This window comes from Mus caroli, chromosome 3 (assembly GCF_900094665.2).
Source record: "Mus caroli chromosome 3, CAROLI_EIJ_v1.1, whole genome shotgun sequence".
NCBI classification, from domain to species: Eukaryota; Metazoa; Chordata; class Mammalia; order Rodentia; family Muridae; genus Mus; species Mus caroli.
Window position 1 is genome coordinate 60,875,791 of NC_034572.1, and position 14,097 is coordinate 60,889,887.

Consider the following 14,097-nt stretch of genomic DNA (forward strand, 5'->3'; position numbering starts at 1 on the left):
GCTGACACCATTGCACATCCCCCCTAGCAAGATTTTGCTGAAAGGACCCTGATATAGCTGTCTCTTGCGAGGCTATGCCAGGGCCTAGCAAACACAGAAGTGGATGCTCACAGTCAGCTGTTGGATGGATCACAGCACCCACAGTGGAGGAGCTAGAGAAAGTACCCAAGGAGCTAAAGGGAACTGCAATCCTATAGGAGGAACAACAATATGAACTATCCAGTACCCCCCGGAGCTCTTGACTCTAGCTGCATATGTATCAGAAGATGGCCTAGTCAGCCATCAGTGGAGAGAGGCCCCTTGGTCTTGCAAACTTTATGGGGGGAGGGTTTGGGGGACTTTTGGGGTAGCATTGGAAATGTAAATGAAGAAAATACCTAATTAAAAAATTTTAAAAAGAAACAAAAGATAGGTTCTCTATAATTTTTCATGAGATTAATAACTTTCTATTCCCAATATTTTACGAAAGAAAGCGACTCTTCAGAGTTTGCTTCCCTGATGAAGAATAGTTCTTTGGCCATCCCCCCTATGTCTCCAACCATTCATCTCCTCATTCAGCAGGTTCACTGGTTTCTGAGTGTTTAGTAGGACACAAGCACTATTCTTTTTAGATATTAAAGCGGATTGTTCAGACCCCCAATTCAGACTGGTCCGCCCCACTTCAGTTTTGTAACAAATCTCAGCACAATTGATAAGCTTTTGTCCTAGGTCAGGTTTCCTTTAACCTTACAGCTGAGCAGTGTCTCTGCCTAAACAGCCACAATACGCTCTCTCAGCAGTCATCGCCCAAGGTACTGACCTTAGTGGAATTCTCCCTTCTGCAGTCATGTACGTTTGAACAAAGACTTTTTTGTAGTTAGTAATTTGGGTGAGTGTGTACCTTTATACAAAATTGTGAGGTTGGAGAGAGACACTGAATTTTACCTTCTAAGTCCACTTTCCGAGCATTTTGGTCAAATGGCTTTCAGGCACGTTGCACAGTAATTGCTTCCAGGGACTTGTTTTACTGTCTGGCTAACCGCTGTCTCATTGCTCCTGGATTATTGACCCTCTGTCCATCTTGCTGCCAGGATCAAGCCCTGAGTCAGCTTGTAAAAGCTCTTCTTGAAATGTTTTAAAATTAATTGTAGATTTGCAGTGGTTTCATTGTCAAAGGTTTGTTTTCAATATCTACACTGTAATATGATAGTTTGTAGTAATTAAATGAGTCTGAGTCGTCCTGGGGTATATCATGCATGCATGTGGATGCATACATGCATGTGTATATGAACATATAAGTTTAATGTTACTGTACAAAAAGTTCCACAAATAATACTTAAGGTGTATACAGTAACCTGGAGACACATTTAAAATGACTTTTAAGCTTAATAACTCAATGATAGGAAAATAAGAAATAACAATTTTAAAATGAACAAAAGATTTTAACATACATTTCTGTTATTGAGTGGCCAAAATTGCATGAAATAATTCCGTATCATTAATCATCCAGAAAAATACACATTAAAACAGCAGTAAGATCTCACTGTGTCTCAGTCAGGGTTTCTATTCCTGCACAAACACCATGACCAAGAAGCAAGCTGGGGAGGAAAGGGTTTATTCGGCTTACACTTCCACATTGCTGGAAGGAAGTCAGGACTGGAACTCAAGCAGGTCAGGAAGCAGTAGTTGGTGCAGAGGCCATGGAGGGATGTTTCTTACTGGCTTGCTTCCCCAGGCTTGCTCAGCCTGCTCTCTTATAGAACCCAAGACTACCAGCCCAGAGATGGTCCCACCCACAAGGGGCCTTTCCCCTTGATCACTAATTGAGAAAATGCCCCACAGCCGGATCTCGTGGAGGCATTTCCCCAACTGGAGCTCCTTTCTCTGTGATAACTCCAGCCTGTGTCAAGTTGACACACAAAACCAGCCAGTACACACTATATTTCAATTAAAATGCTACTTTAAAATCTAACCAAATGTTGAAGATAATAAACAACTATTTTATATTACTGTGTTGGGAGTGTAAAGTGATACAGCTGATTTTTAGAACAGTTTGGCGATTTGTGGTGGCAGTGCAAGGGACTGAATCCAGGACCTCAGACCTTAGTCAAGCACTCTACCATTGAACTACAGTTGCATCTAGTTTGCCAATTCAGCATCCGTTCCATAAATCCTAGCTGCTGCAATGCTAAGATAATAGTAATCAGCCAAAACTATCCTTAAGGACACGGTTGGATGACACAGGAGGGTTACAGCATTCGCCATGCGTGTCTGATTTCCCAAGTTCAGTCCTGGAACCCTTGGTAGGAAGAAAGAACTGCCTCTGGAAAGTTGTTCTCTTACCTCCACACATACACTATGACACACGTACGTCATACACAAAACAAAATCAAAATTCCATGGAAAATTTTATCCATGAATATTATGCTAACTGTGTTACACAGAACCAGAAACAGCATGTATCTGCTGATGAATACAGAATGAAAACAGTTACAGTTATCCATACATTGGACTTCCACCATTACCAAAAGCACACTAAACCATGTAAAACAATGTGGTTCTTATCTCAAACACATGCTGAGTATAAAACGTCAGGTGTGTCATTTACATTAAATCCTAGACATTGCAGACTACTGTACACTGGCAGAAAGCAGACTCTGATGACCTGGGTCAGGGTAGGGGTGAAGGTTGACTAAAAAGGAGCACCAGGACATCAGGTGACTGGGAAGTCTGTATCCTGGTCATGGTGGTACTTACCCAGGGTTAGCATTTACCAAGTGGGAACTGAGTGGAGGGATCACTTGATCCCCAAACTTGTAACTTTTGGTAATCAATAATGTCACCCATTTAAAAGTTTAAGCCATTTTCTGTCTTATTTCATTTACAGGATTCCCTGACTGTACTAGGTGTTTCCTCAGCCTTTGCATCTCTGATAATGTTTCATGGCAAACACTTATGTAGTTATTTATATCTTGGAACTTTTATACGTAATTTTAGTTTTCTCAAAGAGATATATGAAGGATGGTAACAAATGGAAAAACATCAGTTTTGCTTTTTGGGTTTGTTTGGGTTTTGGTTTTTGGGGTTTTTTGGGGGGGTTGGGTTTTTTTTGTTTGGTTGGGTTTTTTTGTTTGTTTGTTTAAACATAACATTTTGCTACAATGTGATACAGCATTTTAAAAGAAATATAAAACTGTAAGTACTATAGACAAACAATAAATACTTAAAATTACAGCTTTAAAATAAGCTTTAGTAAGGCCTAACTTAACACTGTGACTTAACAGTGTGAGCTTTTCCTTCTAAGTTTCTTGATCCAAATACAACATACTTATTTTAAAAAAATATATTAGAATTCATAGTTTTCTACTGACTGCCTTGATGTTCAAATATGAATATGTTAAGTGTCTAATTATGACATAAAGGCATCCCAGGTATTAACCTCTCTCCTATCCTCACTGTTCCTGATCCAGAAAAAAAAGTATTAAAAATAAAAACAAAGAACTGGTCAGGAATGGAAACAGAAGACAAACTCCAGCCACATCATCTCTCTCTGTCTTAAGAAGCTAGCAACTCAAATGTTTGTTTTAGTCAGCTCTTGAGTGTGCTTCCCACCACCTGCTTCATTCTCAGCGGTATTGGGGGAGCATTGCAGCTGCGTGACTCAAAGCTGATAGGACTAACGCCAATACCAGCACTAACCACCAACATTTTCAGCAAAGTTTAATTCATTAATCTTCGTGCAGGCAGAGCATAACTTACAAACAGACAGAAAAAGAGTTGCTGCATGACTCAAGAATGCAGGCTTGAGATTTTTTTTTAATCCTCTTTGCACCTGTGAGTAAACATCCCTGGTGCTGTGGGCTGTGGGGCACTCGCGTGTTCTGTTGCCTTATTTGAGACAGAGAATTGATGCATGCATTATCTGTAGGCTCAGTGCTTCTTCTGAGAAATGTCTTCATTTTAGCATCATCTCCTAATAACCCAGAACTTCTCTTTTGCAAAATATGAGCCCTGGATTTACTATATGTATTTATAATAAACCTTTGGACAAATGGATCTTTTAGTCTTCTATTACACTTCACCTCTGTTTCATTGATATTCAAGTTCTAGATATTTTAAATGAATATTTAGGACTAAAGTTGTAGCTTAGTGGACAAGTGCACATATCATATGCAAGGCCCTGGATTTGATCCTGAACACCACAAAAATAAATGAATAATATAAGGATTTTATCCTAAGACAGTTATCCTAGGTAAAAACCCTAAAGATCTTGAAACTAAAGTTATCCTGTTTTAGGTAGTTGTTCTTGTATATGTTTGATCAGTCATTATTAATATTCCTGTTTTCCCTAATTGGTTATGAAAGCTATAACTTTGATAAAATAATGCATTGAATTTTTATCTTAAATCACAGAGGTAACTTTTTATTTGAACCTAAATGTCAGTATGAATTTGTGAGATGTTATTTTTATATGAATACCTGTATTTTATAATGCATGTGATGTGTGTGTGTATTTATTAGAGCTATATTTGACTACACGTATATACACCAAGATTTATACAAAGACATTAGAAAAACAGGCACAGTCACTCATGGATATTAGTTATATATAAAGGTTATTGAGGATGCAAAGATATAAAAGATAGAAGAACCTAGTAATTGCCTTTAAGATCAGAGCACAAAGCATTAGTTTGGATTTTACAAGGCCAGCCTGCAACAAAAGAGCAGTAATTTATGAGCTCAGCGTAAAAGAATAGCATAATTGCATTAAAAATTAATGCTAATGAACACTAAAATGGGGAAGGTGGTTATGATGAAAGTTTGTATTCATCTTCCCTGGTTTGAATGATGGCTAGTGGCTTGATTAATGGCTTAATTTCTATCAATTAGCGGGGAAAAAATCTCCTGTGAGACAAGGGTAAATTGAGCATTGAATTACATATCTTGCTTTTGTGTGCTAAGAAAAAAGAGCTGCGTATCTCTGATATTAGCCACAGTGACAAATGTGGTGTGCCCCGAGATGTCTGCAGCACTCTGCTGACAGGCGGGCTGTGTGTGGTTATAGGGTGTTGGATGGAGACGGCTGGCAGACAGCATTCACTCTTAGTTCCTTAGAAACATTTGGCTCCCATCTACAGAATTTTAATTAGAGTCAATAACAATTCTGGAATTAAAATGGACAGCAGACAGCAACTGCGATTCCTTATTCTAATCTAGTAATCTGGGTTCCTCAAGTTGCATGCCTTTCTTCTACTTTGTTACAATGAAAATAAATAGAAATAAAAATAAAACTGTCCAGCAGCCTTAGTTCTGTAGTTCTGGTCAGATGATCATTTCTTATCATTGCATTAAAGTAAACATGACTACTACATGTTTTTCTACATGTTTCGACATGTTGTTGCACACAGTAAATAACAAAATCTAAAGTGAACATTTTTCCTGCTTGTGTTATTTGTAGGCTTAAGTGGAAGTGCTACTAGGTTCTCAAGTACATTATGTTTTGTTTATTTTAAAGGTCTTAAGAATATGATGTAATAATTTCTTTAAAGTTCTGTTTAAGTATAGAAGATTCTGAAGATACAATTCTATAACCCACGTCAAAATAACGTCAGAGGAGCAAGACCGTGTGTACATCTCTTCTACAAGCAGAGCTGTGTAACGTTTTGCTGTTTGAATAAGCATTAGAATGCAGAATGATTACAATCCCAAGGACATTTGTTATTTCTAGTAAATGGAAGGAGTAAGGAGAAATCATTTATTGTGTGGTGTAAAAAGGGTAAATAATTCATTTTAGAAGCAATGACTAAATCACAGGTAAGGGTTGGTTCTGCCACCACCTACCCACATGAGCTTGACTGAGTTGCTGATTTGCTTTAGTTTTTCATCTTGCAGTCAGGTTGCCCCAGCAGCTGTGATGGGTAGAGTGTAAAGTAGTTAACCCAAGTGCCTTAAATCTGACCTGTTGCTGCTCCCCGTACCAGCATAGTACCATATGGCATTTAAATGAAAACTCTGTCTCCATCATGTTCCCATTCAAAAGGCATCACAAATAAACAAAGCAAAAGTTTCGTGCATTAAACTACAGCAAATTTTCTTTGAACATAGATTCTTCCACTTGAGATAGATCATGCTAGGGGAAATGGCAAACCCCCTATAGCTCAGAGTATTGGATCCTGGCAGCTGTGACAATCTAGTAGCTTCCCCATTCACCACACTACCCTGGCCACACTGTGGCCTGGACAGATAAAGCCATGGCGGCCTTTGTACCTTCTTTGAGATGTGCACAGGAATGACTTCCAGTGGTCCTTGTCTCTGTTCATTCTCAGAGTCTTTCCTGCCACGCCTCAGCAGGAGTGAACCAAAGCCAGTCACAGAGTCAAAACAAGTTGGCAGCTTTCCTGTCCTTAGTGCTATAACTAAATGGTGCTAAGCATGCATCTCTAGTAGCATGCATTTACTAAGTATTTGTCATGATCTAATAACCTCACACTAAGCAGGAGTATCACTAGGATTTTCATAGCTACTTTTTCATGTTACCCTTTTCTGCTGAAATGTCAGAACATCCAGGTGTTCTTGCCTGTTTCCCCTGTCTCACATAGTTCCCTAGCTTCTTTCTGATCTCTCTCTCTCTCTCTCTCTCTCTCTCTCTCTCTCTCTCTCTCTCTCTCTCTCTTTCTCTCTCATGGGGTACCCACCTTATTTGTTTATGATTTGTCTCCCTACTATATGCTCTCAGCAATGCCTCATGTGGTCAATGTGCTCAAGTATTTGAAAGGCAGAAAGAAGAAAGCGGGAGGGAAACTTTCCTCCTAAGACATGTAGCCCATTATTATCCCCCTACCAGAAAGGAGAGCTCAGACCTGCACAGCTTGCACCATTTGCCCAAGGCTATGACAGCTTGTAAGTAGTAGTTTGACCCAGGCAGTCTAAACCCACAGGTTCTAAAACTATCGTGTAGGAGGCTGGAGAGATGGCGCAGTTGTTAAAAGCACTGGCTAGTCTTCCAGATGACCTCGCTTCAATTTCCAGCATTCACATAGAGAATCATCTGTAACTCCATTTCCAGAGATCCAGTGCCCTCTTCTGGCCTCCTTGAGCACAAGCCATACGTGCAGGCAAACACTAAAGTAAAATAAACACTAAAACAATGAATTTTTTTAAGTCACTTGCACATTTTTATTTTTAATGTTTTAATGCCCTTTGATTTTTAGCTATTCAAAAAATATATATTTATTGCTCACTAAACAATACAGTACCCTCAACTAAGCTCTTAAGGTAACAGAGAGATATGTCATCTCTTAACTGAGGAGACAGAGCTGCCACTCACACAGAGGTCATGATCAGTGTGAGACAGCATATGCTAAGAGCCAGGTGAATTATGGAAGAGGTCTCTCTTCACACCAGTGGCAAGTGACAGCATCATTAAAACATATGTATAGGTATGACCGTAAATGACAGTGAAAATTCAGAGACATGAAAACTTTCTAAGTAAGATATTCAGTGAAGATTTTGTTTATATGAATCACAATGGCCCAATTCGCTTGTACTTTTTATGTTTAACTGAAATTCTTTGATTGTATGGTCACACTGAAATTATTTGTCTCATTTAACATGCCAGAGGAAGTATTTTAATATGGTGAGCTTGTGCTGGACCCCCCCAGTCACGTCTTGTGAAAACCACTTGAAGAACCTCTGCTTCCCTTGGGACAGGGTTCACAGTGTCAGCTTCTGGAAGCTTCTAGGCAAGACCTTTCTACCCAATGAGTCTTCTGATTTTTCAAGCCCTTTGTGGGTATAATTTTGTGGAGATTTGTTTTTAAGAATGTGTTTTATGAACAGCTTATAAATGTTAAGATTGGATAGGTTTCTAATGTATTCTTTTTTAAAGAAATATTGAAGAGATATTGGTTTATGTAATGTATAAGTGCATAGCATGTATCCAGTGGTAAAAGTATAAAATCTGGTGTGAAGCTTACCATCTTCCTTCCTAAGTGGCTACTGTAACTGCATAGAATTCCACTGCATTATCTAGCCTTTGGTTCTGGTTCATAGTCTGGCTCTGCTTAATTTTGCTGCGTGATTTCTTTTTTGCAACTTTTTTTGATAAAGTTTATATAAAGAAAAATGATAAATTGTTTTTAAAAACAAAGCAATAACTGTAAATTTTATAAGAAATTATCTTAATAATTTAAACTTTCTAATTTTATTTACCTACAAGTTCTATTGAAAACAACTTTCCTATTCAAGTATGTTGTCTTGTTCTTCATCCTTGGAAAGCACTGGGAAATGCTTTGCAATACAGATGCTGATCGTCTTATTTAAAACGGGATGCTCATGGTTGTTTTGTATTCTTGGCTAATATCCGAGTCAATTTAATCTGGAAATTGGGTAATACTTTGTATTATTAATGGATTTGTAGCAGTAGTGTTAGTGTATAAATATATTTTCCTGGAACAATATCATAAATAACTCAGTAACCTAGACCAACTGACCCAAATTTTTTGTTAACATAAAACGCATTTTAACTTTAGATAAGTTCATAAAATATTAATAACTGGAAAGAACCAGTTGACAATGAGCTCTTTGCATGTGTTAAAGATCTCTTTGAAGCACCAGTTGTCCTCATCCCAATATGACATCTTGGGCAATAGTGCCATCTGCTGTTGCCATCCTGTTACTGCTAACACAGGAGGCATTAATGTTTGTAATCAAAAAGGTGGGGACATCCTCATGGAGACAGGGGGGTGGGGAGGAGGTATGAGATGTGGAACAGTTTGAGGGTGGACTGGGAGGGGAATAAAATCTGGAGTGTAAATAAATAAATAATAAATAAAGTATTTTTAAAAGAAAAAAAACTAAAATTCTCTTATTTTCAAATGAAGTTTAAAAATTGCATTGGACTTCATTTTATCTATTTCACAGTGTAAATCTGTATATCATCATTGATGCACAAATTGGTGATATTTTAAAAGAAAACTTTGTAAATGCTATTAGAAATTGAAATTGTCAGGAACTTCAAATAGGAGAGCTTATATTTATTTATATACTTATATATATTTATATATATATATAAATCAAGAGTAATAATATTTCTTTTTCACAAAAAGAAATCAAAATTACTTTCTGCAAAATTAATACTGATATTTTTGTCTCAAAATGGGTTTTTGGTTCCTTTTTAGGAGTGTGTGTGTGTATGTGTGTGTGTTGTATTTACCAATAATATACTTGTAGAAATCACTAAGTACTGGTGAATGTGTTTCCTTCCTGGCTTTTAAACATTCTTTAATGTTATTCTTCTAGTAACTTTTGTCTTTCACACTGACCATCAAATTCAGGAAACACCTACTTCTCTGCCCCTAAGCCATTTGAACTCACTCTCTGGCTCTTCCTTTGGCTTTGAGTCAGGGGTTCACTATATCACTCAAGCTGGCCTTGCACTCTCACCAAGGCCCAGTCCAGCCTTGGTCTCACAATTCTCCTGCCTCATCTCTCCAAGTAGCTAGGATTACAAGCCTGTACCATGAAGCCAGGCTTCTAATGACTTTTCCTTTCCTTTCTTCCTTTGTGGCTCATAAGATGATTCTGTGCACTCATGTAAGCATGCAAAAACATAATGGAGTTAACACAATTGGTCAATCTTAAATGGATACAGAGTTTCTCTGGGTGACATGTAACAAAGAACCTGAACTCAGAATAGCATGGTATGTGTTGTTGGTACATTACAGTCCTTCCTAAAACTGCAGGTGATGCTCAAGACTTGGATTTGTGGATGTCAATACTAGAATTTTGAATATGAAACAATCTAAAATATTTTATGGTTATTGTTTTCAGATACTATAGAGCAGAATTATTATTATAAAGCAGAAATTTTGCATCTCCCATGCATCTTCCTGTTTTTAATTTAAGTGTCATTGTTGCTGAGTTTGGGTTGAGCATTATAAGATGAAAGCTATGTGGCTTGTTTCCACAGCGTAAATCAGGCAAGCTGGCTTCTCCTCCGTGCCCTGTCACCTTGTTAGTCCCGAGGTGATTTTTTTCTTAAAGGACAAAGATAATGTTCTGTTTTCTCTAATCTTTCTTCTCTCCTTTATAATTTCTACAGTGCTATTTTAATAAGCATACTGGCCCTTTGGCCGAGCCTGTGATACCATGCTTATTTATATTAGGCACTGGTTGTATTCCCAAATTTAAAGCTACAAACACTACAAGCTTTAGAGATCAGTACTGTTTCTCAGTTCACCTCTGACATTTAATACTAATGATGTGCTTTGCAAATCCAAATGAGAGAATATGTTAGACAGTTAGAGAAAGGAAATCCAAGAGAGTTAGTAGCTGATACGTGGGAGGCAGCATCCTGAAGTCAGAAATAAGGCTTCTTGTTGAGAATTTGTGACAGTAAATAATCCTGGTAAAACTAACTGGGATTTAAAAAAAAAATACTGTTTTCAAGGAGACATTAAAGTTGGTACCTTTTTTTGGTTATTTTTCTCTGCTGTAGCATTCTTCCTATGCATAGAACCTTAAAAATTACATGTTAGTAAGAGATCCATTAATATTAATACATTAGCCAGACAAAGAACCTCTCATTGTATATGCTCAGTACATCACATAATTAAAATCCAGAGAACCTTTTATACTAAAGCAAAGGGAGCTATTTGCTGCTTTGCAGCACTTTGGCAGTGCGTGAATTTATACAGGAAAAAGTGTTCTTCAAAAAAAATGGGGACATAGGCTGCAGCTGCTCTTGTTTCTAAGCCTTCCACACAGCTTCTCAGTGAGCCAAGACTGGGCTCCAATGGGAGAGCTAATCTTCCCCTTGAGTAAACAGATGCTTGCATGGGACTAGACCAATCACTTATGATTGGCCAAAAGTTGAGGCAAGGTATTTAAGGCAATATCAATTTTTATTACCCTTTGCTTTTGTGTTCTTTATGTCTGTCTCAGTGGCAGCCCCTACTCATTCAGGCCAGGGCTGCTGGAGTGCAAGATCCACTCTATGCAGATCCTTTGCCTAAGGCCAGCCGTCAAACTAGGTATCACAGCTAAACAAACTAGCCGCAGCCATTATCCATAAAGTCTAAATCCAAAAATATCAAGCTGCCTTAGCTAAGTCTACATTGGCTCCTGATTGGTATTGGTACGGATTGGTATCAGTTTGAGCGAGAGTTTCAATACGCATGTTTTTTGTTTGTTTGTTTGTTTGTTTGTTTTGTTTGTTTGTTTGTTTGTCCAGCTAATGTGGAAAAGAAAGCCCAAAAATAAGAATTGACACCTGAGTCCTCCTTCTTATTAAAATGTGATCTATGAAAGAGAACTCCTTCAGTAACTCAGTCATCATTTGAGCATTCATAAAAGCATCATAAAACCATGAAGTAGATAACTGTATAGCTAGCTCTACAGTAGTGAAGAGTAAAACTCTAAGGGTAGAGATGTCGTGAAGACATCCCAAGTAAAGAGGAATGTAGTATACTAGTGTCGTCCAGGAAGAAGAGATGCGAGCGAGCGCTTACAGTTTATAAATTCCTGAGGGGTCTGGGGTAGGAAAAACAATGTTTCTGAGCGGTTATGTATTTTACAGTTTAACCTAGAGAACTACATCACAACTTAAAAACATGTTAGTCAGAGAGCAAGATGTAAAAATTCAAAAATAAACTGAAGCAAACAGATAACTCTATAAAATTAGTAGCATAATCAAATAGAGAATTGTTTCAAGTAACTTAAAGCATAGTGTTTTGACAGTTCATCAGCAGAATAAACGTTAAGGTCAAAAACACTTTTAACAGCATGCATTAATACCCTTTTGGGCTTTATAGTAATCATTGCCATTTTATTTTTTAATCTAATGCATACCTAAATGGAAAATGAATCCTTTTGACAATATTGTTAATGCTGAATGTTTTGGCATATGAAAAGATACATAACTATAAAATTATTTAAAATCATAATTGCTAATTTAATTGATAGTAATCAGCATATATTCATGCTATATTTTCTCTCCTAGCATATCTTTTTTCCGCATACATTAGAAAGACTGAGAAGCAGTGGCAGTTCAGCAATAGTGAATATGCCAAGTTATTGATCTGCTGTCTTCCCCTTCCGAAAGGAGCGGAGAAGTAGATCATATCACAAGGGGCAGGAACTGTGTGAGATAACCCTGGAATAGCATGCCGTGGCTTCTCGACTCGGGATCACATAGTAGGGTGCGCTACCCAGATGTGAACAATTTGAGCATCATTAAAACTCTTTACATATTATTGTGAGCTCGTAAATGACATCTTTGGTAATCTGTAGACCAAACATACTAGTAAGGAGAAGAAATTGGGGCTGGTGAGGAGGCTCAGTGGATAAAGGTGCTTACCACACAAACCTGGTGACCCAGCTTCAGTCTCCGATTCGCACAGTGGAAGGAGAGAAGTAATTTCCAGGAGTTGTCCTCTGGACCCCACACACATGCCATAGACACATGTGTTTTCCTGAACTCACACTCAGAATTTTAGAGAAGAAATATTTTAGTAACCCCATAATACAGGCTGCATTTCAGTCACTGACAGCTAAATGTAAGAATGTTCCCCGTGTAAAAAAATTAGAAGTAATAAATACAACAAGAAAAGTTATATCTTATAGCTTCTAATTAAATAATTGAATTAAGAAGCAAACATTAATGCTACTAAAGCAAGTAATTGAAAGATTCATGAAGAAGAACTTTATAATGGGAAAGGTCAAATTGACATCATCAGCATTGATCAGTCTGAACATCAAGACAGGTGGTCAGTGTGCTTCCTGACTTAATGTAAGACAATTACACAACAGTACCAATTATAAGTTTGGAAGATTTATTTATTTTTATTTTATATGTATATGTGAGTGCCTGCATGTATGTATGTGCACCACATGCATGCCTGATACATGCAGAAGGCAGAGAGCGTACCTCAGGTTCTCTGCAACTGATGTTGTAGATAGTTCTGAGCTGCCCAGTGGTACTGGCCACTGAATGCACGGCCTTTACACGAACAGCAATGACTCTTAACCACTGAGCCATCTCTCCAAACCTCAAATGATCTGTTTTTCATCAAAATAAATTTAGCTTAAGGCCAGCCAGATCCAGAAGGGAGGAAACTATGAAATAAGTAGTTCACTTGCTCAGTAAACAAGCAACAGTGAAAGAGTGGGAGGCTCTGCATGACAGAGAAATCCTGTCCACACGCAAGTGTCATGTGGGTACTCATTTGTGTCTTGTACAAACAAGCTACTGTAGAAAGACATCTTTGATACCAGTGAAAAGGTAAACATGGAGCATGCAGATCATACTTAATTACTGGTAATCTGAGGCCTGAGAACAGAATTATGATAACATTGTTACTATTGGTGTTACAGCTCAACCTCTTAGAGGTGACAGAGCAGTGCACAGTCTGGAGTCTGGAGTTTGTTTGTGTAGAGTAGGTCCTCCTCTTGGATCTGCTTTTACATACTCCAGGTTTCCACCCCAGAATACATGGGAATGCACAGAAGTGATGACTGAAAATTGGGCAGTGGTTATGATGGGCTTGTTGTCCTTTCACTCCTGTTGTGGGTTTTCCTAATAAGACCTTAAAAGTAGAGGGGACAGGGCTTACATTAGCAGTGCCTCTTCAGTAAGCTTTAGATTTTAGGTGAGAGTCTTAGTTTCTGGGCATATTTTGTTTTTGAAACTCACGTGGAACAGTGCCTATTACAGCTTAACTTAGTGTACCCATGTGCATGGCGTAGTGTTGGCAACAAGCTCGTACTAAAGTACATTAACATGTCTCTTTTACAGACCAAGCCACCCTGGTAGAACAAGTAAAAAGAGTAAAGGAAATTGAAGCAATTGAAAGTGATTCTTTTGTTCAGCAGACATTCAGATCAAGTAAAGACGTCAAAAAGGTAAGTGTCCACAGGGATGCTGTGAATAGGCCTTTGGGTACCAAAGGAGGTGCTTTACTCATGGGTCTTACTTAGATCTGACTGCTTCCTCCCATACGTAGAAGAATGAGGAAGAGAATGTCAGTCATGTTGGTGACAGAATGAATCAACAAAAATGTATTGTAAACATGGTTCTGATACCGTTTTTATTTTAAAGTTTATCAAAACAACTAAGAT

General features: G+C 38.0%; 1 protein-coding gene across 1 annotated transcript in view; it reads left to right on the top strand.

Moving 5' to 3' along the window:
- Rsrc1 (arginine and serine rich coiled-coil 1) overlaps positions 1-14,097 on the top strand; it is a 350,502-nt gene that overhangs the window by 328,296 nt on the left and 8,109 nt on the right. The window contains exon 8 of the mRNA XM_029475535.1: positions 13,775-13,881. Coding sequence (XP_029331395.1) covers positions 13,775-13,881 — 107 coding nt within the window. The remainder of the gene's footprint in view (positions 1-13,774; positions 13,882-14,097) is intronic.